General features: G+C 49.1%; 2 protein-coding genes across 5 annotated transcripts in view; both read left to right on the top strand.

Moving 5' to 3' along the window:
* Positions 1-7,340, top strand: part of ATP13A3 (ATPase 13A3) — a 101,327-nt gene extending 93,987 nt beyond the window's left edge. For all 4 annotated transcript variants that reach the window (XM_062210032.1, XM_062210060.1, XM_062210050.1 and 1 more), the window contains one exon: positions 3,991-7,340. In XM_062210032.1, coding sequence (XP_062066016.1) covers positions 3,991-4,188 — 198 coding nt within the window. In that variant the 3' untranslated portion in view covers positions 4,189-7,340. The remainder of the gene's footprint in view (positions 1-3,990) is intronic.
* Positions 7,341-9,882: 2,542 nt separating this feature from the next.
* GP5 (glycoprotein V platelet) lies at positions 9,883-13,117 on the top strand. Its single transcript, XM_062181211.1, has 3 exons — positions 9,883-10,009; positions 10,157-10,378; positions 11,520-13,117. Exons 1-3 carry the CDS (start codon positions 9,883-9,885, stop codon positions 13,115-13,117), a joined length of 1,947 nt encoding a protein of 648 aa, XP_062037195.1.
* The last annotated feature ends 13,776 nt before the right edge of the window (positions 13,118-26,893 follow it).

The raw sequence follows: 26,893 nt of genomic DNA on the forward strand, positions 1-26,893 counted from the left end.
TCAGGTTGATCTGGACCCAGGGCCACAGTATTTCTGTAATACAGGCTTTTTCTATTCATTTAAGACCAAAAAACTTTAAAGATAATGTTTTATTAGGGACTTCAGATCTTATGTTCTCTGAACATTTATTCAGCTAACCTAATTTAATTACAGGAAGTGGGATTTTTACAGAGTAGTATTTATTTCCTTAGTGGTTCTTTCTGATGCCCAGTTGCTCCAGTAAGTGTCTGTTGAATAAAATTGAAAAGCAGGTAAAGAAACCATTTGTAAATAATCAAAGCTGAAACTCTTGCATAGCTACATAGTTTTTCCTGTCATGTTCTTTAGCAGCCCCAGGTGTTAAAGCACAAGATTGTTTTGGTATCAGTGATTTTCAAGTGTGAGTATTCAGGAAAAATGCTGTGAACTCGACCTGCTGAGGGCTGTGTCTAGCGGAGGCTGCCACCCACTGTGGCTTTCTGTGAAGCTGTCTCCTGTCTCAGGAGGTGTGTGCCGCATGCTGTGTGGCAAGCGTTTGTGCCTACCCCGAGTCTGATAGACAAGGCTGCTATCACTGTCACGTTGCTTGATTCTGCTATCATTGGTGAAAAAGCCAAGGGTTAGTAGTCTATACCACCTAAGATATTACTGTTTGAGTTTGTTAAGATAGAATAGTAATTCTGATTATATTTGGTTTCTATTCAGGATTGGTATGGAAGAAGACAGTTATGAGAACCACAGTACCATTATAACATGTCTTCTTCAAGCATGGCTCTGCATTTTACATGCTACCCCATCTCCTGAAAGGCACCATTAAGATCATATGGCATTTGGGTTCTAGAATGAACAACTTGGAGTGGTCTGAGAAGCAGGAGAATCTCAACTGTACACCCCTGTGGAAGTTCTTCATGGCCTCTTGCCCGAGGGTGGGAGCTTCTCATTCTTTGAGCAGATGTCGGAGACTTAATCGTTTCTTTCAGAAGCAAGCCACAGACCCAGCTCCTGTAGCTCACGTGTTCTCCTGCTTCAGGGACTTAGGCGCTCCTTGTCCCTGGGGGCCCCGAGTGCTCATTCTAAGCCCCCGTGCCTTCGTGTTGCCTGCCGCTTGCCTTTGTCCCCTCGGCACCCTCCGCACCCTCAGCATTCCCTGCATGCCCGCAGCGCCTTTTTCTTTCCCTTCCAGTGAATTACACCGTGTATGGGACCGGGTGTGGTGTGTTTGTGTTTGTGTTTGAGGGTACCGGAACAGATGGTCCCTAATTACCATGGGGGAAGGGCTCTTGCGCTTCTTCTGACCTAAGGTTATCAAAGCCACAACAAATATATGTGGTGTTTAATTCAGGGCGTGGGTGGTTTTTTTTTTTTTTTTTAAGTGCATCCTATAAGAACAGTATTCTTCATTGTGATTCTGTTTGCAGATAAATTAAGTTTCAGTTTCATTGTTTGCCTCACTTTCTACAGGTAGGACACAGTGGACTTAGTTACATATGCCCATTTATGTGTCTTAAATTTGAATACACTTGGCCTTGACTTTCGGTAACTCTGTCTGCTGTGTGTTTCCCCTCAACCCAACCGACTTATGTGGACAGACAAGGCCTGTTATGTTTCTGTTGGTTGTGGGTTTTTTTTTTTTTTTTTAAAGATTTATTTATTTGAAGGGCAGAGTTAGAAACACAGAGAGAGACAGACACAGAGAAAGAGATCTCCCATCCATTGATTCACTTGCCAAATGCCTGTAATGGCCAAGGCTGGGCAGAGCCAAAGACAGGAGCCTGGAATTCCATCAGCTTTCCTGTGTGGATCCCAGGGACCCAAAGCATTTGGGCCATCTGTGCTGCCTTCCCAGGTGCATTAGCTGAGAGCTGGATCGGAAGTGGAGCAACTGGGACTTGAACTGGTGTTCATAGGGATGCTAGCGTTGTAGGTGGCAGCTTTACCCTCCCTGTGCCGCAACACCAGCCCCATGTTTCTGCTGTTTCTTAAAATTGGCAATCAACATTAGCCTTTCTCAGTGCTACTTGCCCTAAAATAAAAAGTGACCAACTTTCAGATTGATTTACGAACAACGATCTGTTCCACAATAGACTGACAAATTTAAACATCTTGGAGAAAAAGTAAGATCCAAGTAGTGAAATACCAGATTATTTCATACTGACTGTTAAGTTTTTTGTGTCTGTGCCTGTATTGGAAAGAAATTACTTGGGTCACTTGAAGAATCCTGTACGTACTGACCTCTGTATCGAGTGCTGCCTATTCTCTGTAGACTTCTTGTCAGGTGATGGTCATGGAGTAGCTCTCTCTTTAGTTACAACATAGAGGTCTTTGTGTGTGTTGAGAAACTGAACTAGAATAACTTTCAACTTGAAAGCACTGGGCTGGATTTACACTGGTCTTAGTGGTGCCGCTGAGCAGAGGGCAAGAGAAATAGGTTCCTGCTGCTGATTTCATAGGAGGGAGACCTAGAAAGTGAATGTATGAAAAAACATTTTAAAGTATTTCTCTGTTCTCCGTTAGCCAGTTCAGAAACACATTCAAAATATGTTATAATAAACTTGCCTATCTTTTTTCTTTTAAAAATTCATTTATTTATTTGAAAGGCAAAGTTACAGAGAGGAAGAGGCAGAGAGAGATCTTCCATCCGCTGGTTTACTCCCCAAATGGGCTCAGTGGCCAGAACTGGGCTGATCTGAACAAGGAGCCAGGAGTGTCTAATGGATCTCCCATGCGGATGCAGGGCCCCAAGGACTTGGGCCAACTTCCACGGCTTTCTCAGGCCATAGCGGAGAGCTGGATTGGAAGTGGAGCAGCTGGGACTCAAACCGGCGTCCACATGGGATGCCAGCACTGCAAGCAGCAGTTTTACCTGCTATGCCACCACACCAGCCCCTTGCCTTTCTTGATTGTAGGGTGTTTTGAGTGTTAACATTAGAGAACATGTCTCAGTTGTATTATATATATTCTGTTCTGTAGAATCATTGAGGTTGGGAGTGGAGCTCGTTGAAGGCTGGGTTATATGTTGATTGCCAAAACAAAGTAACCTTGGATTTAAATTTTACTTTTGAAAAGCAACAGCCAAAATAATCAAGAATTGACTTTTCTTGAGAAGTGAATATAAGTACTACAGGCCTCAATGTAGTAACTTAGTTTTATTTCATTAACTTCAAATTTCACTTGAGATAAATTCTGAGGGTACGTTTCGGCTATCTGTGAATTTACTCTTCTGTACGTTAATCAGATTCTGCTTGCTTCTCAACGATCATCTGTGTGAGGTCCAATTCATTAAAAATAACATGATTGATCAGAAGCATTTGAGTGTCAGCAGGGCTTTTTATAATGAATAACACTACTGCTGTGCTTGCGTTGTGCCTTCCTGTGTGCCAGTTTCATTGTGGAGCTCCCCAGCAAGCCCTCATTATCAAGTGAAAGGATTTTTAATATTTGCAGGTGTGATTTCAAAGATGTGGTTGTGGTATTAACCATGACCTGAGTCCATGGGACTATGCATGTTTACTTCAAGCTTCATGGTACTGCATGCTTCCTGTTTTGAAAGGTTATATTAACTATAACAGTGATATTTTTCACTGTTTTCTTCTAGAAACGATCAAGTGGCTGAGTTGTTAGGAACAGTAGTACCAAAAGATACTTTGGGTTAAAATATGAGAATTTCCAGATTAAACATAAAAAAGGTTTTCTCTTCCTTGAAAGTTATTCTTAATAGGTTGGATGTTTTCTGTTATAGAACTCAAACGAAGTTATTTTAGAAACGTAACAATATGTAGAAGATAGGTACATGAAACTTAAATATGAATGAAGATTACATTGCTATCCAAATATCTGATCTAAAATTTTGTTCCCAAATAATTGAAAGATGACCCCCCCCCCCCCCATGAAATTTGTTCATTTGTTTGTTGTGCTTAAAAGTCATCTCCAATCCCTTTGCCAATATGTGATCATCAGGCCTGGTAAGAACAGCAAGCCCTCAGTCACCTAGTCTTTTCTCCCTTTTCTTAGGAGTCTGTGGATCGATGGGGAAAGTGCTGCTTGTCCTGGGCCATGGGCTGTAGGAAGAAGATGCCCAAGGCCAAGTACATGTGTCTGGCGCAGGAGCTCTTGGTTGATCCCGAGTGGCCACCAAAACCCCAGACGACAACCGAGGCTAAAGCTCTGGTTAAGGAGAATGGATCATGTCAGATCATCACTATAGCTTAGCAGTGAGTCGGTCTCCATGGTGTGTTAATAGCAGTATTCAGGAGAATGTGATGTTGGGATTTTCTGATTCTGTGAGCCAGGATGGCACTATTGCAATTTATGTCCCTTCTGATACAGTGGCTGATTTGAGAGCTTTGCTTAAAAAATAAATAAATAAATAGCAGAAAAAAGGTATTGGCCTGACAGTTAACATTAACAGTCTGTAAAGTTCTGTATTCAGTAATCTAAATACAATATACATTTTCAGAATTCTGATTGTTACCCTCAATGATAGTCCTTATATCGGGTACAGGAGAAAGTTGATGTTTAGTAGGTTTCTAGACATTAGCATTTGAGACCAGTTTATCCCTTTAAATTTACTTTCACACCCTCTTATTAGGCAGTTTCCTATGGGCCCTAATTTTATGATTGATGAAAATAAAATGAAATGGGTGTTAAGTAGTCTCCAGGGGAAACGAGTTAAAGGCCTCTTTCATTTGGTTTCATTGTTTCTTTCAAAGCATTCTGGGTAAGCATTACCCCAGTTCCTTTGGGTCACCTGCAGTTAGGAGTGAGTTTGCATGGTCTTGCTTATTGAACAACTCAGGTAATTTCCATTTCTGGTTTTATATTTTCTGTACAAACTGCCTGGGTTTTATTTTTCTAATCAGCAAGGTGCTTCACTGCCTTCTCGAAACGTCCCTCAAAGCTGTCAGATGGGTCTTGTGCTGTGTCTGTTGTCAGTGGTCTAATCTGCTTCAGTTAAGCGTAGAGCTCTTTTCACTGGGAGAAAAGAATGTTCCTTTCAGGGCAGCATTGTAGATCTGATACTTCTTCATACCTGTATTCCTCCCTCAGGCTTTGTATTATTTTAAATATTTTACAATTTTCTTGTCAGCTTTTAATTACCTAAAGGATAGGCTAGTAGTTTTGTTTTTTGAATCAGAAAAAGATTGCCTAAAGTTCTGTGTAGGTCTCCTATCAGTAATGAGGCATAACAATGAGTATCGGATTTGATACTGTGTTTTCAAAGCCACAGAAACTTGCTGAGAGTTTGTTTTAAGACCATGAGATGGCGCCAGAGGTCAGCGCATACTTATTTTGGATTGGAGTAGTTAAAACTAGGAGCCTATTTGATGTAGACGGTTCTGGAAGGAAGAAGATAGAGGAAATTAAGAAGATATACTCACTTAGCCAAAAGAATTGTAGAAAATGTTTTTTAACTTTCTGTTTTGCCTGAGTAATGTTTCAATTATAAAAATCTTAAAAGTAACTTAAAGAAAATGCCTTTCTAGGAAGAATTCAGCAGCTTGCCAGTGCCCACAGTTAAAGTACACACAGGAAATGAATTGCTGTAATGGACCCTACACTCTTAAAACAGGGCGGCATTAGCCTGTTCTTGCTTGTCTAACTCATCATTATTTTCCTGATAATATTTAGAAGTTGATCATATGTTACCCAGAACTGTAGAACCAGAAGGTTCTCCCTTTTTATGCTGCAAAGGCCTGAATGATATTTGGTAACTCTACAAAAGTGTCAGTTACACTCAGGATCACTGCTGTTGCCACTGATGATTTCTTACGAAAAAGATAATCGCAGTTTTCCATTAAAATGTCTGTGATATTAATACATGCCAGATGATAACAATTCCATGAATGATTCTATGAAGCTATGCATCTTAGACCTCTTGGGCTGTGAATTAGCACTTCTTTCTCTAGTTACTTAGTCTCTTGATTGTTTTATAATTTCCATGTTCATTTTCAGTATGCTCAAGTGTTAAGCCTTTAGTGATTTCCAGAACTGTAAATTTTATTCTTTGGCTTAAATACTGAATCATACAACTAAAGTAATTGCTAAGTACCAGCTTAAAAATCTAATTATCAGATTGCATCTGACATCTTTAAGAGCATGATCAGAAAGAGCTATTTTTGACAACTCTCCCCATCCCCTTTTAATATTTAGAGCTACTAAAGGTTTTGTGTCTCATCTGTCCATATTATGTTCAAGGGAATGAGGCTTTTAGGTAGGTGGGAGAGCATTCGTAAGAAGTTAGATTTGACTGTAGATAGAGTGGATTGTTGAAGTTGCCAATGTTATTTGAAGGGTATCTGGATGTGGACCCTACTCAGTGCCATAGTTAGACTGAGTCTTCTCTCTGTAGGTCACCAGTACATAGTAATTTTGATTCTGAATTTTATGTTAAATTATTTGAGTGTATACAGACCTAAATTTTTAAATCTGTACATATATTATTTTGATGTATTAAGATTAATTAATATTGCTGATTTAAATTTTATTTATGCACATACTTAAAGGACAGAAATGTCTGGGAAAGTAATTGTTAAATAATGATATGTAACTTTTTAACTTTTTAAATAAATAACAAGATTTTTAATGTGTGTCTCCCTCAGGGTTGTTGAAAGTTTTTTTTTCCTCCCTGAAATACAGATTGTGGGAAAAATATGTTTTTTATCTTCTAGCACCAACTGCTGTACAGCAATGCTGCAAATAATGCTTGAATAAAAGTGGCTAAGCCAACAACAAAAATAAAATACTTTTTGTAGTAGTTTTATAATCTTTCAATTTGAAAAGCTTCCCAAATTGCACTTGCATTTAAACAAAACTGTTGCAGCTTTTATTTATTTTGTGTCCCGTGTTTGTGAAAGTGCTGCACAGTTTCAAATGCACGGTAAATAAATAATGTTCAGTGTCTGTAGTTTGTTCCAGAACAATATCTAAGGAAGAGCAAGACCCAAACTTCAGGCAACATGCTAATACTTCATGCATGCAGCTTTGACATAGGTGAAAATAGTTTTTTGTATATTTATGATGGGAAGTGGTTGGGAACTTTTAACAAAAGTGGGGTGTTGATTTTTGTACAGTGTGTGGGCATTTACACATATTTTTAATGTATTAAAATTTGGTAATTATGTGCACATGAAATTAATAAAATCATTACTTCCTGTTATGATTTGTGAATTCCCTTAAAACCTTGGATTTTTAAGTAAATTTATATCAGAAATGATACTGCATCTTTATATTTTTTAAATTGTATTGCTGCTCAAGAATGGTACCCTATTGTCCAAAAGGCATACATTCATAATTGTACATTTAGCATTGTAAATATCCTTATGAAATCTTTTTTGATTGAAGCTATTCAAAATAAAAATTTAAATGAATGAAGTAGCATCCCTGTCTGCTGTCTATGTTTATTTGCTTTTGATTGCATGAACACTGCCTTCTCTGAAGTTACTTTCCTGCCTAATACTTCCTCATTTAATTAGATGTTTGAAGGAAGCAGGGACAACATTTCATGTATCACATCATATCTGTGACTGTAGAGCCACATGTTAAGTGTCGGGAAGTCTAAATGGTGGAATGGAAGAGTAGTCGGGAGGATCAGACCAGAGCTGATGCCACACAGACAGGGAAGGTCTGAAGTGGCGTCCGGGCCGCAGAGCAGCACTCTGGAGGGAGGAAAACTGGAGCGAGCTGACCACTGTAGAAATCCCAGAGAAGGCAGGGCTTCTGCTGAGTGAGGCAGATTTATTGATTTGAAAGGCAGCGTTACACACAGGGAGAAACAGTAAAGAGCGGTCCTCCATCCACTGGTTCACTCCCCAAAGGGCCACAGCAACCAGCACTGTGCCAGGCCGAAGCCAGAAGCCAGGAATTTATTCTAGGTCTCCCTTGTGGGTGCAGGGACCCAAGCACTTGCACTATCCTCCGCTGCTTTCTCAAGTGCGTTAACAGGGAGGTGATGCGAAAGTGGAGCAGGGCCTGGCACTGTGGCGTAGTGAGTAAGGCCACCCTGAGCAGTGCCGGCATCCCATATGGGCTCCAGTTCGAGTCCCAGCTGCTCCACTTCTGATCCAGCTCTCTGCTATGACCTGGGAAAGCAGTAGAAGATGGCCCAAGTCCTTGGGCCCCTGCACCCACGTGGGAGACTCAGAAGAAGCTCCTGGCTTTGGATCGGCACAGCTCTGGCTGTTGCAGCCAATTGGGGAGTGAACCATCGGAAGACCCCTCTCTGCCTCTGCCTTTCTGTAACTCTGCCTTTCAAATAAATAAATCTTTAAAAAAATGGAGCAGCTGGGACTCAAAATGGTGCTTATACAAGACACCAGTATTGCAGGAGGCAGCTTTACCTGCTGTGCCACAACATTGGCACCCTATATAAAGACTTATTTATTTGAAGGAGTTACACAGAGGAGAGGCAGAGAGAGACAGCGGTTTTCATCTGCTGGTTCACGCAACAGCTGGAGTTGCGCCGATCTGAAGCCAGGGGCTTCTTCCGGGTCTCCCATGCGGGATCAGGGGCCCCAAAGACTTGGGCCATCTTCTGCTTTCCCAGGCCATAGCAGAGAGCTGGATTGGAAATGGAGCATCCAGGACTTGAACCGGCACCCATATGGGATGCCGGCACTGCAGGCATTAGCTTTACCAACTGTCCCATAGCACTGGCCCCTGCACCCAATATGTATAATTTACTAACATTTTGACCCTTAACTTGCTGTGCCACAGCACCAGCCCTGAGAGAGAGCTTCCATCCACTGGTTCACTCCCCGAATGGTTACATCTGCCGGCACTGGGCCAGCCTGAAGCCTGGAACTTCTTCAGGTCTCCCATGGTACAGGGGCCCAAGCACTTGAGCCATCTTCTTGCTTTTCCCAGTCCATTAGCAGGGAGCTGAATCAGAAGTGGAGCAGCTGGGACTCAAACCGGCCCCCACCTGGCATGCTGACTCTATAGGCCATGTTTAACCCACTCTGCCACAGCACGAGCCTTGGGAATATTCTTTTGGGGAGAAGAGGAGGATCTATTCTAACAGGCAAAAAGTGCAATTCATGAAAGACAAGATGGGTAACATGGCCTGTATTAAGACTTCTTGGCCGAAAGACACCCAAAAAAGTGAAGACAACAGATGTATTCATAACCCCTCTATTACCAAGGAGTCAGTATCCAGAATGTATAATGTCTTTAATAGTTTTTTTAAAAGGTGTACATGGACATTTTACAACGTTTGTAGAAAATGAAGTGAAACATGCTTATTTTGGTACAGAAAATGTAATCTGTGCATATGTGGGCTCTTCAAAAAGTTCATTGAAAATGTTTATTATGCTAAAATATGGGAGTAGGCATTTAGCCTAGCAGTTCTGGCTTCCCACTAATGCAGACCCTAGGAGACCCTAAGTTCACATAGTTGGTTGCTGCAACCCACACCAGAGACCTGGCTCAAGTTCCCACCCCCTAGCTTTGGCCCCCAGCCCAGCCCTGGCCATTGCCAGCATCTGAGCAGTGAACCAGTGGGTGGCAGCCCTCTGTCTACCTTTCAGATAAGTAAATCATAAAAATTGTAAAAAAAAAATGGATTTCAGGTTTTTTGCACCAAAACAGAATCTCTTCATCCCATTTCCCACAAACCTTTGGAAAGCTTGTGCATGTTTTGCATATGGAAAATGGCAAAAGGAAACCCAGGTTTCTCAAATGATGCACAGGCGGCCCTCAGTGGCATGAAAAGATGGAGTTGTCCTTCAATACGGGAATGAAAGACTAAAACCAGGCTCGGGTAGTTGTTTCGTAGGAATGACAAAAGTGCTCAGTCCAAGTGTGGCAGGGCAGGTGGCATTGTGGGTGGGCACAGCCGTGTTGGAAAGCGGTGTCACAGCCAGGTGAGAACACGCACAGAAACCCCTTCAACTCGGCGGTGTCAACATGTTTGAGAGCGTTCTGGCCTTATTCCGAAAAAGAAAAATCAGTGGAGCAAAACTCATTGTCCTGGGCCTTATTCCTAGAAGGAGAAAGGAGGCGGTGGTGGGGATGGAGTGGACAGTAGGGTGCAGTGTGGCATGAGAAGTGGCCGAGGCGGCTGTGGCCCACCTGCGGCTGTGGCTGCAGCAATGGTGTGGCTCGACTTTTCCAGCATTGGGGGGGTTGGGGGTGGGATCAGGTTGTGTGGTTTCTGGACAACTCCCCCTCTGCCTGTCAGCTTCCACAGCACGATGCAGGGTAAATACAGCCTTTCAGTTTGGAGATAACTGTCATCAACAACACGACTATGCCTTGCGAGATAGGGTCCGCCCCCGGCGTGCGTTCTGGTCGCAGCTCTATCTTCAGGATGCAGGCGTGCCTCCCTCTTCCTGTGGGAAGCGCTGGGTCACAGGGAAGCCTCACAGCTTCTCAGTTGCATTGGGGTGCAGAGCCATGTCAGGTAAGGCCAAATATTTTTTAAAGATTTTATTTATTTATTTGAGAGGTAGAGTTACAGAGAGGGAGAGACAGAGAGATCTTCCGTCCACTGGTTCACTCCCCAAATGGTCCCAACGGCTGGAGCTGGGCGCATCCGAAGCCAGGAGCTTCTAGGTCTCCCTAGCTGGTGCAGCAACCCAAGCGCTGGGGCCATCCTCTGCTGCTTTCCCAGACCATAGCAGAGAGCTGGATCGGAAGAGGAGCAGCTGGGACACGAACCAGCGCCCATATGGGATGCCGGTGCCACAGGAGGAGGCTTAGCCTACTATGCCACAGCGCTGGCCCCGCCAAATATTTTTTTAGATGGGTATGGGAAATGAGAGGGCTGAGCCTGTGTGTGCCTAAGAAGGAACATTGGGTGCTAGCAACAAGTGTCAGACTTCACTTGGGGAAGAAACAGTGCTTCCGCAGTTAAGTTTTATTGTATTTCATAGACAATTCGATGCCATGTGTGTTCATGTTTCTTACACATTTTGGAAATGGCAGCTCCTTATTTATGGCGAAGGCAGAATGACCACCCTCAAATCCTAACCACAGGACCCTAATTAAAGGACGTTCTGGGCCTGAGCGTCTGCATCCCAGGGCCGACGAGGATGGTGGCACTGCCTGCCGAGGTTGCTGTCAGCGCTAAATGATGCACACATAAAGCGATGAGACCACGCAGGGCAGAGAGCGCCGGCTTGGCTGCTTGTCCTCGCTCGGGGGAGCGAGGTAGGGTAGGGTAACTCGACCCTGCAGAATGGCGAGGCTGTGAGAACCGGGCTGCAGACGGCCGGTCTCTTCGTGCTGCTGGCGTGTTAGAAAGCTTCCACAGGAGGCCCAGCTCCAAGGACGACGCTGTCAGGACTGGCTGTTCTGTGGCTTGCACACGAGTTATTGTGGCTGCTTTCCAGAGGGAGTTAGCCCATCAGGAAAAGGAAAGAGTGGGAGCGGCATGTAGAACGGCTGTCCTGGCACCACGCAGGGGCAGGTGCACCGCGGAGGAGCAGGTGAAGGGCGCCCAGGTCGGGAGTCCCGCCTGGAGGTTGCCGAGTGGTAGGGTGTGAGCGGAGAGCACCTGTGCCCTCGCGTGCTGACCGCAGCCCCCACTGTTGCCTTTCCAGTGCTGCTGCGGACCACGCTGCTGTGGGCAGCGCTGGGGCTCCTGCACCCGCAGCCCCTGCGCTGCCCCCGGATCTGCCAGTGCTACTTCCGCGACGCGGCGCAGTGCGTCGGGGGCGAGGTGTCACGCATCGCCACCTTGGGCCTGCCCTCCAACCTCACGCACCTCCTGTTCTACCACATGGGCGCCGGCGCCTTGCAGAACGACAGCTTCCGAGGCATGACGGTCCTGCAGCGCCTGATGCTCTCCGACAGCCACATTTCCGCAGTGGCCCCGGGCACCTTCAGCGACCTGGGCCGACTGAAAACCCTGCGGCTGTCGCGCAACGCGATCCCTCAGCTGCCCGCCGCGCTCCTGGACTCGCTGCTGCTCCTGGAACAGCTGTTCCTGGACCACAACGAGCTGAAGAGCGTTGACCAGAACACGTTCCGGACGCTGGGCAGCCTGCAGGAGCTCTTCCTGAACCACAACCAGCTCGCCTCGCTCCCCGAGGGCCTCTTCAGAAACCTGAGCAACCTGAAGGTGTTGGACCTGTCGGCCAACAACTTGACCCGGGTGCCCGCGGGCTTGCTCGTGGCGCAGGCGAAGCTCCAGAAACTAATGCTGCACTCGAATCGGCTCGTGTGTCTGGACCCAGGGCTCCTGGACGGCCTGGGCGCCCTGCGGGAGCTGCACCTCCATAGCAACCGCATCCTCTCCATCCCCCCCGGGGCCTTCGACGGCCTGCAGAACCTGAGCTCCCTCACGCTGGCCAGAAACCGCCTGGAGTCTCTGCCCTCCTCGCTGTTTCTCCACGTGCACCGCTTGACGCTGCTCACCCTCTTCGAGAACCCGCTGGCCGAGCTGCCGGGGACGCTCTTCGGAGAGATGGCAGGCCTGCGGGAGCTCTGGCTGAACCGCACGCGGCTGCGCACCCTGCCGCACGCCGCCTTCCGCAACCTGAGCGGCCTGCAGGTGCTGGGCGTGACGCACAGCCAGCTGCTGAGCTCGCTGCCCGACGGCTTGCTGCGCGGCCTCGGCCACCTGCGCCACCTGTCGCTCCGCCGCAACCGGCTGCGGGCCCTGCCGCGCGCGCTCTTCCGCAACCTCAGCAGCCTGCAGGAGGTGCAGCTCCACCACAACGAGCTGCAGACCCTGCCTGGCGACGTGTTTGAGGGCCTGCCGCGGCTGACCGAGGTCCTGCTGGGGCGCAACCCCTGGCGCTGCGACTGCGGCCTGCGACCCTTCCTGCGGTGGCTGCGGCAGCACCGGGGCCTGGCGGGCCAGGCCGAGCCCCCGCGGTGCCACGGCTCCGGGCAGTACGCGGACCTGGTGCTCTGGGAACTGCCGGAGGGCGACCCGCCGTGCGCCGGCGAGCTGGCTCTCCCTGACAACTCCTCCGAAGCCCCCGCCACCCCTGCTCTGCAGCCCAACAGCTCGGAGGCCGGGCCGTGGGCTCAGCCGGTGGTCATCGACGGACGTCCAGACCACAAGCTGTTCTGGGGTCTTTATGTTCTGCTTCTGGCCACTCAGGCAGTAATAACCGGCATCATTGTGTTTGCTATGATTAAAATCGGCAGGCTCTTTCGAAAGTTAATCAGAGAGAGCGCGCTTGTTTGAGTCCGTGGGCGCACCTTAGTGAGACACTGCTCTCCTCCTCCTCGCCTTCCTCCTCCCCTGCGGTTCTTCTTCTCCCTTCTCCCCCTTCCCCTCCTTTTTTTTCCATCTCTTCCTCCTCCTCTTCCTCCTCGATCGCTCATATTCACCTGGCTCCCCTGTCCTGCACGCTCCTGGGAGTGGATTGTGTGTTGCCCTCCTGGTCCCCCTCCACCCTCGAGCCAGGTCTGGTGTCTGTGGGAGAGGGGCCTCTCCCCTGTTTGTGGACACCGCCACAGCAGGTGTCCGGGAAATCCCCGTGTCATCGAGGACCGGGTACAAGGAATCCCTGGGATCCTAGTGCTGTGGCTGTTCCTGGGGGGAGGGGCATGCTTGGGGCTCCTTACCTGCCTGTGTGGGAGGAGAACTCTTCCAGCTCTTGCCCTTGCCACAGCTTCCTCACGTGGCGTCTGTCTTTGCTAGGAGCTCCATCTTTTTAGGGAGTATTTCCACCGGAGACTTCCTCTGTCTCAGGCCTGGGGGTGAGGAGGAGAGCGGGGAGGTCCTGCCAGCCCAGGGTGAGGGTGAGGAGAGGGGTGGAGGGGAGGAGAGGGCAGGCAGGGTGGGGCTGGCCGGCCCTGCAGCTGCGCAGTGTGGCCCCCGCTGAGTCTCCACGTGGACCCTGGTTCTCATTGCCTGGAGTTCCGTGCACCTCATTCACACACACGTATGAAGCACCTGACGTGTGGCAGGTGCTCCTGGATGCGGCGGGAAGCCTGGTCTCTGGTTGATTAGGCTCGTAGCCCGTTCTCATTTACTCTCGCCGTTGAAAGCAGTAAACCTTGTTGCTTCAGTTGGGTGTGTGTGCTGGTGAGCACAGGGCAATGGAAACCCTGGGTGCCAGCCCAGCACCTAAGTGATCACATAGGACTTTGGGCCAGACCCTGTTGCCCGTTCTCTCGCTCTCTAAGCCTTGGCTTCCTCACCCCTGAGAAGCGATAAGATAGTGCCTGCCTCACAGAGTGGTTGTAAGAAGTCAAGGCAGTACAGCCAATAATGTCTTAGCCTGGTGACCTGCATACAGTAAATGCTCAATAAATGTTAGCTCCTATTACTACAGGGTGAGCAATTGTCACTGGCATCTTGTTTACTAAGAAGAGCTTAGAGTTGGTTTTTCTTCCCAGTGTATAAAGGTCAGAGCAAACTCAACGTGGAGAGGACAGCCCCATCAGTCTGCCTTCACCTGTGGGTGGTCCTAGCTCTGTGTGGGCAGGCTCTGTCCTCGCTGGCCAGCACAGTGGACCCTCCCAGCAACACCACCTGCATGTGGAGCAGAGAGAGCCAGGGCCTGGCATTTGTGGCTGCACTTCTCCTTCACAGCCAGGTTCGAACATTGCCTCCTGGGGAAGCCCTCCCTGATTGCCCAGCAGACTAAAGCTGTCCCTGCCGTGAGCACCCCCGTTTGGTCCTGGTCACCCTCTGTTCTGGAGTGTTACTTTAAGGTGTCTGTGTGTGTGCTGCCTCCACTGTCCGCTCTTGTCTTTATTCCCGATGCTCCCAGTTTTCAAACTTCCTATAGCATCAAATCTGGCCTTTTTCTCTTCTTTGAAAGAGGTAGAGAACCAGAGTTCTCATCTGCTGGTTCACCCTCAGATGCCCAGCGTGGCTGGGACTGGGCAGATCTGAAATTGGGATCTGGGAAACCAGTTACTTGAGCCAGCATGACTGCTCCCAGGGGTCTGCACTAGCAGGAAGTAAGAATTGGAGCCAGAACCAAGACTTGCAGCCAGGCACTCGGCCCCAGAACCCGGGCATCCTAATTGGCCGTCTTCACTGATCTCCTAAACACCCAGTCGAAAATCCAGACTCTTGGATGGGCTGCAGCGCTCTCAGGCCAGCCACCTGCCCCCTCACCTGTAGGGTGGGGGTGACAGTGGTCCTTACCATGGTCACTGGGATGGAATTAAATAATCCGTGTCGAATAGTTAGGTCAGTGGCTGGCCCCCGTGGGGCTCCAGAGCTATTAGGACAGCTCTTCCAGGACACACTGTGCTGGCACATGGCTCGGCGCCTGTGCACATGGGCCTCCTGCCGCAAGCACTTGGTCAGCGGCCCGACAAGCGGTGACTATGACGTACACACTCCTGTGGCACCGGCCTTTCCGTGTCCCTTCCAACGGTGACATCTCTGCCGAGCTCGGGCCCTCTTCAAACTTTCAGAACCTTGTGGCGGACAAATCCATACGCCTCAGCCAGCTTTATAAACTCCTCCTCTCTGCTGGTGTGCATCAGGTTTTTTGTTTTAACAGTATAAAATACAACGGATAAAGTTGAAGGCTTTAAGCATGAGTAGCTCTTCCCTGAGTGTATGCCCCTCCTCTCCTTAGAGGTTAAGAACGATCATTTGGTGTTTTGCATCCCTATGCACGATTTGATACCCCTACTGCGTGTATCCACAGCCTTGAACAAGCTCAAGTACTGCTTTGCAGGCTTCCAGATTTGACATAAGCCATACTGTTCTGTACATGGCCTTCTTTGTTTATCTGAGCTAAGAACCTTTTGAGATTTATCCATCTGATGCATTTGGCTCTAGTTCACTTATTTTATATATAATATTCTAGACAGAATATTCTGTATAATATTCTATTGACTGCCTATGCCATCATTTATTTGTTCTTTTGTTTATGGACATTTATCCCCAGTAACTTTTTTCTTTTTAGTCCCCATTTTCTACATCCTCCCTTCCTTTTAAATCTTTTTTTTAAAAATTGACTCTCATTTTGTTTGAAAGGCAGAGAGATAGAAAGATCTTCCATTCACGCCCCAAATGCGAGCCGCAGCCAAAGCCAGGAGTCTGGAACTCCATCCGGGTCTCCCATGTTAGTGGCAGGGGCTCAAGCACTTGAGCCATTGTCTGCTATCTCCCAGGGTGCATTAACAGGAAGCCGGACTGGAAGTGGAGCCAGGACTTGAACCCAGGTACACTAACATCAAATACAGGTGTCCTAAGCAGTGGGACTGCTGCACCAACCCCCACCCCTTAACTTGATAATGTCAGTCTATTAGGGATGACATGGTACCTCATTGCTGCTTTATATGTCCTTGGTAAGTGTTGAAGTCAATCCTGTTTTTAAATGTTTAATGAAATGTAGACTTTTTTCTTGAAAATTATGTGTATACATTGACCAGTTTATAAGGGAACAATTTTGTCTTCTTGTTGGCTTTGAGAAAGTGTTTACATATTCCAGGTATTTACACATTCTAGACACTGATCTTCTGTAAGCGAGTGATACAGCTGGCAACTATCCTGTCCAGTCTGATTTATTTTATTCGGTCTATACAGCCTTTTGTTGAAAACAGAAGTTTTCTTTTTAATCTAGTCAAATTCAGCAACAGAACTTTACAGTTTGGGGCCGGTGCCATGGCTCAACAGGCTAATCCTCCGCCTTGTGGCGCCAGCTCACCGGGTTCTAGTCCCGGTCGGGGCACCGATCCTGTCCCGGTTGCCCCTCTTCTAGGCCAGCTCTCTGCTGTGGCCAGGGAGTGCAGTGGAGGATGGCCCAAGTGTTTGGGCTCTGCACCCCATGGGAGACCAGGAGAAGCACCTGGCTCCTGCCATCAGAACAGCGCGATGCACCGGCCACTGCGTGCTACTGCGGCGGCCATTGGAGGGTGAACCAACGGCAAAAGGAAGACCTTTCTCTCTGTCTCTCTCTCACTGTCCACTCTGCCTGTCAAAAAAAAAAAAAAAGAACTTTACAGTTTGTACTTTTAAAACATTTCAACTTCTTCCTGTTCTCAGGTCATAAAGGTAGACTTTTGTGTTTTCTTCTGTAAATTTTGCTTTTCACAGTTAGGTCTAAAACCTGCATGGGGGCCCAGCACTGTGGCCTAGTGGGTAAAGCCACCGCCTGCAGTGCCTGCGTCGGTTTTAGTCCTGGCTGCTCCACTTCCGATCCAGCTCTCTGCTATGGCCTGGGAAAGCAGTAGAAGATGGCCCAAGTCCTTGGGCCCCTGCACCTGTGTGGGAGACCTGGAGGGAGCTCCTGGCTCCTGGCTTCAGATCAGGGCAGCTCCAACGGTTGCAGCCATCTGGAGTGAACCAGTGGATGGAAGACCTCTCTCTCTCTCTCTCTCTCTCTGCCTCTCCTCTCTCTGTGTAACTCTTTCAAACAAAAAGTAAAAATGAAAACCTGCATGGGCCGTGTTTTTGTGTAAGTTATGATGTAGAGCCAGCTGCATTTTTTTTCCAGCTGTGTATCCTGTTGTCCCAGATCCTTGATCAGACATTGTCTTTCCCTGCTGTCATTTATCAGGTTCCTGTATGTGTGCGGTTTGGTCTCTGAGTGCTGCAGCCTAGATCACTAGTCTCTTGGCCTAACCACTGGTCTCTACACTCATAATCTTCCTTGCTGCAGCTTTTAGAATTTTTGCTGTAGGACCAGCTTGTTCTTTTTTCTATTTTTAGCCTTTGCAATTCTATTCACATTCTATGGTCAGCAGGGCAAACTCCACTGGGAAACCCTGCTGGGATTTTGACAGGATTTGCCATGAATTTATTAGCTGATTTGGGGAAGAATTTGCATTTTTTACAATACTTAATGTTCTTGCCATTGAACATGATCCACCTTTACATTTATGTAGGTCTTTTCAAATCTCTCCATGTTCCAGAATTGTTGTCATATAAATCTTGCACAGGGTTTGCTAGATTGGTTCCTAGGTATCTTCACCCTTATTTGTTGCTATGATAGATGATATTTTTTGAAGAATCACAATTTCTAATTATTATTACTCATATATAGGAATATGATTTGCTTTTTTATAAATATATTTGGCAATAATTGTAATAGTTTACTTTTTCCTATTAAAATCTTATAAGCATTATTTTTATTTTCTTACTATATTAAAACCTCCAATATGACATTGGATAGAAAGGGTGATGGTAAGCATACTTAAAACCACCCTGTCTCTCTGTCTCTGCCTTTCAAATAAAATTTGAAAATCAATAAATAAAAAAGAAAAGGGGCAGCTTTTGGTGGAACAGCTTGAATCGCCACCTGGGATACCCGGGTCCCAAATGCCCCGTTTCTGAGCCAGCTTCCTGGTAACACACATCCTGCATGGCAGCAGGTGGAGCCAGGAACTTCAGCCTGGCTCAGCTCCGGCTGTTGCAGCCATCTGGGGAGTGAATCAGCAGATGGCCGATCTCTGTCTTTCTCTCTCTCTTTCTGTGTCTGCATGTCAACTTAAGAAAATGAAAATAAATGAAATGAACCATCTGATTGCAAATGGAATTCCTCTAACGTTTTGTCAACAAATGTCACTTTTCTAGTCCTAATTTTTAAAGTATGTCTTCAAATCATGAGTAGATGTTAAATTTTATCAATTTGTGTCTTACTTATTGAGATGCTTACATGTTTTTTCCTTCAATATGTTAAAATGATGAATACATACACAGATTTTGAGAAGTTTATTTTTGTTTTCTTTCAGTAAACAAGTCTGGCCATGCATTTAAAACGTATATTGCTGATTTAATTTGCTAATATCTTATTTATGACATTTAACATCTGTCCATTAGTGAGACGTGTTTGTAAATTTTTAAAAATTACTATCCTCAACTGGTTTGGTTATCCAAATTATACAGCTTCGCTGTGTGGGTGGGGATACGCTCTCTGGAGCGGTTTATTAAAGTTAAGATTGTCTTCCCTCGACTGTGTTGTAGAACTCCTCAGAAAACCCATCAGGGCCTGTCTGATTGCCTGTGTGCATGTCTAAGTGTCCATCGGTGCCTAACAGTTGCCCCGAATCAGAGTGGCCTCACACAGTGTAATTCCCTGTCTCAGAGTTTCCGAGTCAGTGATCTGGGAGCTCAGCTGGTGGGTCTGCCTCAGGCCTCCCAGGAGGTTTCATGAGAATGTTGGCTGAGGTTGGAGGATCTGCTCCCAAGCACATTGCTCCCAGCACTGGCCAGACCAAGAACGCAGATCCCGACTGGGTGCGCCCCTTCGTCCACTTGCTGTGGCAGTAACGAAATCCCCAAGGCTGGGAACTTGGTGAAGAAGAGAGGTTGTTTAACTCACAGTGCTGGAGGACAGAGCACGGTGCTAGCGTCCTGGCCAGCCCCCCACCCCCCCGCCCTCCCCGGCTGGAGAAGTGGGAAAGGAAACAACCTCTTGTAGAAGAGATCAAGATCAAGAGTGAGTGGTGGCCAGTGTGATGCATCAGTCCCCTATGGGGGTGGGGCCCAGGTCTAATCCTGGGCACCTGCCCCTCCCACCCCGGGGTCCGAGCTCCCAGCACACGCACCTCTAGAAGGAGCCCCATCCAGCCCAGCCCCCTCCTCACCCCTCAGCCACTGGCCCCCCAGGCAGGAGCTGTTCTGAGTGTGTTTTTTATTCCAGCTGTGTTCATTTGTTTTACCTTCCTATCACTGATTTCCAAATCAATTGTGATCTCTGATGCCAGTTCTTTGAACATTTTAAGACTTGTTTTATAGCCTAGTACATGGTCAATTTTTGTAAATATCCTCTTGAGAAAACAGTGTGTGTGTGTGTGTGTGTGTGTTTATGCTCTTCCTAATTGCACTCAGGATATTATCTGTCCTGTGGGTAAATCCTGAGGCTGCCAAGCCTTCTGTAAATTTTAATTTTTGGTCTGTTTTTCAGTTAATTACTGAGAAAAAAAATTTGTGAATTTGTCAATTTCCCATTATATGTTTATGTAGCATAAATATATATATATATATACATATATACACAAACATAAAATAATATAAGAAGGTACTTCCCAAAGTTCATGGGAAATGAAATTTAAAAGCAAGTTTTGGGACTGGCATCCCATATGGGCACCGGTTAGAGTCCCAGCTGCTCCACTTCCAATCCAGCTCTCTGCTGTAGCCTGGGAAAGCAGTAGAAGATGGCCCAGGGGCTAGTGTTCTGGCACAGCAGATTAAACTACCACCTGCAACACTGGCATCTCATGTGAGCCCCAGTTTGAGTCCTGGCTGCTCTATCTCTGATCCAGCAACAGAGGAGGGCCCAAGTACTTGGGCCCCGACCACCCACATGGGAGACCTGGGTGGAGTTCCAGGCTCGTGGCCCTGACCTGGCCCAGCCCTGGCCATTGCATCCATTTGGAGGGTGAACCTGCAGATGGAAGATATTGCTCTCTCTGTCTCTCCCTTTCTCTGTAGTTGTCCCTTTCAAATAAATAGATGAATCTTTTTTAAAAAATTCAAGTTTTTAAAAATAAACAAAAGATAAATGTGTTTGGGTGCAGAAATATTTTCAAATCCACACATAGTTTTTCATAATACATATGTTTCATTGACTTTTTTTAAAGATTTATTTATTTATTTATTTGAAAGGCAGAGTCACAGAGAGGAAGAGGCAGAGAGAGACAGAGAGACAAAGAGACAGAGAGAGAGATCTTCCAACCACTGGTTCACTCGCCAGATGGCTGCAACGGTTGGAGCTGCACCAATCCTAGGCCAGGAGCCAGGAACTTCCTCCAAGTCTCCCATGAGGGTGCAGGGGCCCAAGGACTTGGGCCATCTTCTGCTGCTTTTCCAGGCCACAGCAGAGAGCTGGATTGGAAGTTTAGTAGCCAGGACTCGAACTGGCGCCCATATGGGATGCCAGCACTGCAGATGGCGGTTACCTGCTATGCAACAGTGCCGGCCTCCCTTAATTGATGTTTTGAAGAACCCTTGCATGAACTCATTTCAAAAAATTTTTGTAGCAAAAAAATTTTTTTTATTTGACAGGTAGAGTTATAGACAGAGAGAGAGAGAGAGACAGAGAGAAAGGTCTTCCTTCTGTTGATTCACTCCCCAAATGGCCGCTATGGCTGACACTGCGCTGATCCAAAGCCAGGAGCCAGGTGCTTCTCCTGGTCTCCCATGGGGTACAGGGCCCAAGCACTTGGGCCATCCTCCACTGCCCTCCCGGGCCACAGCAGAGAGCTGGACTGGAAGAGGAGCAGCCGGGACTAGAACCCGGTGCCCATATGGGATGCCGGAGCAGCAGGCGGAGGATTAATCAAGTGAGCCATGGCACCGGCCCCTGAGAAGTTTAAATCATTATATTTTCCGGGTGATTTTTTTACCTTTTACAATTGTATCAGCTTTTATGCTTTTCTTAAAATCTGCTTTATGCAACTTATTTTTTGTAACTGTATTCGTTTTCTTCTGGTTAATATCTCTGTAGGATTTATTTTCCAATTCTTTATTTTTACCTTTTATCTTTAGTTTTACTTTAGGTGTATCTTTTGTAACCAGCATGTACCTGGATTTTTCTAAATTTTGTTCAGATAAGGTATTTTTGAAAAGCATTTATTTTATTTATTTGAAAGTCAGAGGCTCTAGGGACACGGAGAGATAGAAAGAGATCTTCCATCCTCTGGTTCACTCCCCTAGTGGCTGCAAATAGCCGGGGCTGGGCCAGACTGAAGCCAGGAGCCAGGAACTCCATCGGGATCTCCTATGTGGACAGAAAGGGCCCAAGTACTTGGGCCATCTTCCATTGCCTTCTCAGGCACAAAAGCAGGGAGTTGGACTGGAGGCGAAGCAGCTGGAACACAAACTGGCACTCGGATATGGGATCCCTGAGTTGCAGGTGCTAGCTTAACCCACAGTGCCACAATTCTGGCTTCTTAGATAATGTGTTTCTATTAGGAGATGAAATTGATCTATCCGGGTTTATTTTAGGTGGTTACTGACTGGTCCTTACTATAAAGCTATTTTGTGTTTTCTGTTTCCCATTTTCTTTCTTTGCTGCCCTCTCCTTGCCTGCCCTCTGGTAGAATTTTGAAGTCTGTGTTGACCCTGACAGTGGCATTCCATAGTGGAGTGCCTGGGATTCAGTTCTGCCTCTACTTCAGATCCAGCTTTCTGCTGATGTGCACCTTGGGGGTGGCAGTGAGGGCTCAAGTACCTGGATCGCTGCCACCCATGTGGGAGACCCAGATAGAGTTCCAGGCTCCTGGCTTCAGCCTAGCCAAGCCCCAGGCATATGGGGACTGAACCAGTGGATGGAAGATTCTCTCTCTCTCTTCTCTTCCTTTAAAATAAATAAATAAACTTTTTTTTTTTTTTAAAGTGAGACAATTTAAGAATCAACTCTGGGAACTTTGTGCACGTAGGCAAGAGCCATAGCGGGGGAGCTCCGTCTAGGCTCCTGGGCTGGCAAGCCGGGTGCTGCCCTGGGAACCCCCACAAGCCAGCGTGTTTGTGGAGGGTGGTTTCTCCAGGACCTTATAATCTCATTAAATGATCTGTTTGTTTTACTAGGGGTGGAAGCAGAGGCAACCGCCTTATACGAGCTTTCGAATGACTCGCTGGCTTCTGTTCCTCATCGCACAGCTGCCCGGCATCACGCCCGCGGCACCTCTCTTCACGCCTCCCTGGGGTTCTTAGCAGAAGCCGGGGTGTCTGTGCTCCGACTGGAGGTGGCTTCCTCCTCGCCTCCCTCTCCTCCAACGGTTCCTTTCCACGGGCTGACAGAGGCCTCCCACCGTCCACCTGCGGTTCCCTGGCACGTCGCGGATTTGTGCCATTGCAACTGCTTCCCAGCATCGAGGTGGGGTCCTTGGAGGGGGGGAGCAGATGACTGGCTTTGATCTGTTTGCTTGTTTCACTCAAAGGCCACCAGGTTCTGTTCTCCACGGTTCCAGCTCTGCAAGTTTCTTTGACTCGTGTTGGGCAGAACTGCGTCTTCCTTGGCCTGGGTCTCCTGCACTCTGCCCCCTCCCCACACCCACCCTCCAGCCCTGTGTGCTGTAACCAGCGTCTCTCTCTGCAGCCACTGTGCATGGGGCTCTGAACCCCTGCTGACGGTGGAACTGGCCTGGTCTGTTTTGGGAGAAGTCAGCTTTGCAAAGCCGCCGTGAGCATGAGGGCGTGTGGAAGGCAGGGAAGTTCCAGGACTCACTGCCCTGTAGCTGCCCACACCCTCATTAGGCACCTGCAATGTTACAAGATGATTCCGTCAGCATCGTAAAGAGACAAACATTAATTGGTCAGTGTCTGGTCCAGGATACCGGAGGCCGAGCTGCCCAGGTCCTAAAACCAGCCACCAGCCTTGGCCCAGCACTGCCCCATCCCACCCCCACTTCCCCCCACCCCCTGTCATAGCTTCCAGGTGCTGCCTGGCTTTTACGATCCCCCCACAGACACGGATGTTGCCAAATCCAGCCCTTGGGAGGGTCCTGTGTTTCACTGCTGTCACATCAGTGAGCCTTTATTAAACACCTAATATATACCTGGCACCATGAGGCCAATTTTCCGAGCCCTCGCAGCCACCCTGGGAGGTAGCTATTACGATCCCGCTTTGCAGATGACAGCGTGAGGTGCAGAGTGGGGTAGTAACGTACCTCGAGTTGTGACGGAGGGAGCTGTCACATGAGCTTGAGTGTCTTGGCTTCTGGCCTAAAGCTATTCTCAGCACGCCCACCCCACCCCCAAGCTTTTCCTGCTGGGATCTGGGTCAGCTGCCCGGCCCTGGGCCTGCTGCTCGGGGGACGCCAGTGTCAGCAGGACAACGCCACTTTGTGGTCGTGGACATCCGGATCCGGGACTTGCAGTCCTCCAAGCTCAGTGGTGGCTCCTGAGAGCTGGGCTGAGCCGATGGCTGGTCTGAGAAGGAGCAAAGACGCTGGTGTCAGGAGCTGGGACTACAGAGGAAGAATGGGTGGGGGAGGCCGGGGAGTGAGAGCGAGGAGGCGGGAGTCCTGGTACAGGCTGTGGCTGCCGCCTGCCCCAGCAGAAGCCATCCAGGGCCCACGGGAGGCATTCCCGTGTGGTGGCAGTGGCAGGGGTCAGCCTCATTCTGCCGCTGACTCAGTCTCCCCATCTAAAGCCGAGTGTTCATTAGGAGAGTCCAAGGAGGCGCTGGGTGTGACAGTGCATCGTGAACAGAGCCTCTGTTCAGCAGAGAGGGACTCCTTGCCCCTGGCACTCAGGAGGGCAGGCAGGCATCTGCTCCACTGCAGCTGGACACCCAGCAACAAGGGCGTGCTCAGAGAGGCCGAGAGGAAACCCGCAGGGGTGCTGGGGCCAGCCTGCCCCACGCCCCGCCCCATCCTCAGGCCCCCAGCCCAGAGCTTGCGTCCTTCCCTTCTGCCCTGCCCTATGGGGCCCACCTGACCCAGCTTCCCAACCCTAGGGCAGGGGCCCCTCCTTGGCTCCAAACCCCTGGAAGTTTATTCCCAGTGATGCCAAAAGAGAAGTGAACATCAGTATTTCTGGGACCTCAAGTTCAAATTCATCCTTGGCTCTAGTTCTCATCAGTGGGATCATAGGACAGGCGTGGAGGTGCTGGGGCCCCTGGAATCCTGCAGGCTGCCCAGCTTTGGGAATGGCGTCGCTCTGCTGAGTTTCCAGCCTCGAAAGCTGTCTGAGTGAGACTGAGCCTCGGAGGATGCCCTCGATGCCCCAGACCTGTGTGCACAGCACCCCTCGCTCAGCACCACTGTGTGGCCCAGTGGAAGGAAGCCCTGGCCCCTGTGAGATGATAAAGGCATCAGAGCGCAATTTAAGGCCGATGCTTCTCTGCCCGGCGCTGTCTGTGGGGACGGGGACAGTAGGGCGGGCACTTGTAGCAATTTTCCACCTTTCTGCAGCTGTGTGAGTGTAGAGAGGACATGCGCAGGGCAAGTCATGCGGGGGCACAGGGGACCGGCATGTGTCTTTGAAAGGAGAGAGGTTGGGAGCGGTGTTGTGGCGTAGTGGGGAAAGCTGCTGCCTGTGACACGGGCATATGGGTGCTGGTTCGAGTCCCGGCTGCTTCACTTCTGATCCAGCTCCCTGCTGTGGCCTGGGAAAGCAGTAGAGGATGGCCCAAGTGCTTCGGCCCCTGTACCTACGTGGGAGACTGGGATAGATGCTGGCTTCCAGACACAGAGCCCACAGAGCCGCCAACCATTAAAGGCTGTCAGGAGGAGGCTGGCTTTTTTTTTTTTTTTTTTTTTTTTTGGTCAAAGAAAATAAGGAAAAACAAGTGATCAGGAGAATTAAAAAAGGAGTCATGCTTTTGTTCCAGAGCTCCCCAAAACTGGTTGGAGGAAGTGCTGAAGAACCCCAAAGCAGGGTTTGCTCAGCGGTGACTGGCACCAGTGTGGAGGAAGAGAAGAGTTTGGCAGATCGAGGGGTGGGTCCAGGATGGGGGAAGGGCAGTGACTCTCATCAAGGGGCAGATGAGCAGCGCGTGGCCGTCCCTGGACCCGACGGTGACAGGAGGCCACGTGTTCTTCCGAAGTTGCTCTGACCGCAAAGTGGCCTCCGGCAGGTCTGGGCTGCAGGTGGGCAGGTGTCACATTGTCATGTTGTCTGGACAGGGTTTGAGTTCCTGCAGAACAGCTCAGCATAGAGCCTAGGGGCAGGACACCCGGCATGGAGGTGACAGCCCGGCCCGGCCCGGTTCTGGACCTTGCAGCGCGAAGCCTCCGGGGTCAGCCTCACCCTCGTTCCTCTCCCTTCATGTAGTAAGGAGTTGACTTGTGATCACCACAGTGAAGACAGAGGCACTGCAAGGAGAGAGAGAGAGAGAGAGAGAGAGAGGGGAGGGGAGGGGAGGGGAGGGGAGGAGAGGAGAGGGGAGGGGAGGGGAGGGGAGGGGAGGGGAGGAGAGGGGAGGGGAGGAGAGGGGAGGGGAGGGGAGGAGAAGGGAAGGGAGGGGAGCGGAGGGGAAGGGAGGAGAGGGGAGGGGAGGGGAGGGGAGGGGAGGAGAGGGGAGGGGAGGAGAGGGGAGGGGAGGTCTCCAATGGAGGCCTCACGTTCCTGTCTCCAGGCTTTGTCGGTACATTCTTCTCTTAGGTCTCTTTTCCCATTTGTGCCTGGGGGCTTCTGCACAGAACTCAAAACCACAAAGGATCCTTTCAAGTGCACCCTTTCCCACAGGGATGACCCCAGAGCCTGCAGCGGCTGGAGGGTCCTGTGACCGTGGAGGGGAACAGAGACTGCCCGAAGCGCTTCGTGTGCAGGGCCTTGAGATGGGAGGTCTTCCTGGGGCCTCCAGCCGAGCCCAGCGCCATGTCAGGGCCTCCTACAGAGAGATTCGCACATGGGATGCTGCTGGCTTTGGAACTGGAGAGAGGGAGCCGAGGAAGGCAGCCGGCCCCTGGAGGCTGGGAGCGGTGGGGAGGCAATTCCTGCCCCCAGCCCCGGGAGGGAGGAGCGCAGCCTGCCGCCTGCCGCCTGCCGCCTGGCTCTGAGCCCCGCGGGACCTGCCTCATGTCAGCCGGGTGATTTGTTCCAGTGGCGATGGCAGGCGGAGCTTTCCACTCAGTCTCAGCTACAACAGCCTGCGCATTTTAGCAAAGCTGCCTACGGCTCCTCTGGGAAAACGCTCTGTTAGCTTTTCTCCCACGGAGCAGGCACAGGGCTTGGTAGTAAGTGCTGAATGGGAGCATAGGTCCCACGTGAGCCGCTTCTGGAATCAGAGCTGACAGAGGCCAGCCTCAACATGTGCTGTGCTGTTGGGGGATTTATACCCTTTGACCCCGTTGTCCTTGAGAGAGGTAGCTAGTCCTGGGGCTGGCACTGTGGCCCAGCAGGTTAAGCTAACGCCTGTGGCATCAGCATCCTGTTCAAGTGCCTGTTCAAGTCCCGGCTGCTCCACTTCTGGTTCCGTTCCCTGCTAATGTGCCTAGGAAAGCAGCAGAGGATGGCTCAAGTGCTTGGGCCCCTGCACCCACATAGGAGCCCCAGATGCGGTTCCAGGCTCCTGGCTTCTGTCTGGCCCAGTCCCAGCTGTTGCAGCCCTGTGGGGAGTGAACTGGCAGATAGAAGATCTTTTGATCTTTC

Source organism: Lepus europaeus, chromosome 2, assembly GCF_033115175.1.
Source record: "Lepus europaeus isolate LE1 chromosome 2, mLepTim1.pri, whole genome shotgun sequence".
NCBI lineage: Eukaryota > Metazoa > Chordata > Mammalia > Lagomorpha > Leporidae > Lepus > Lepus europaeus.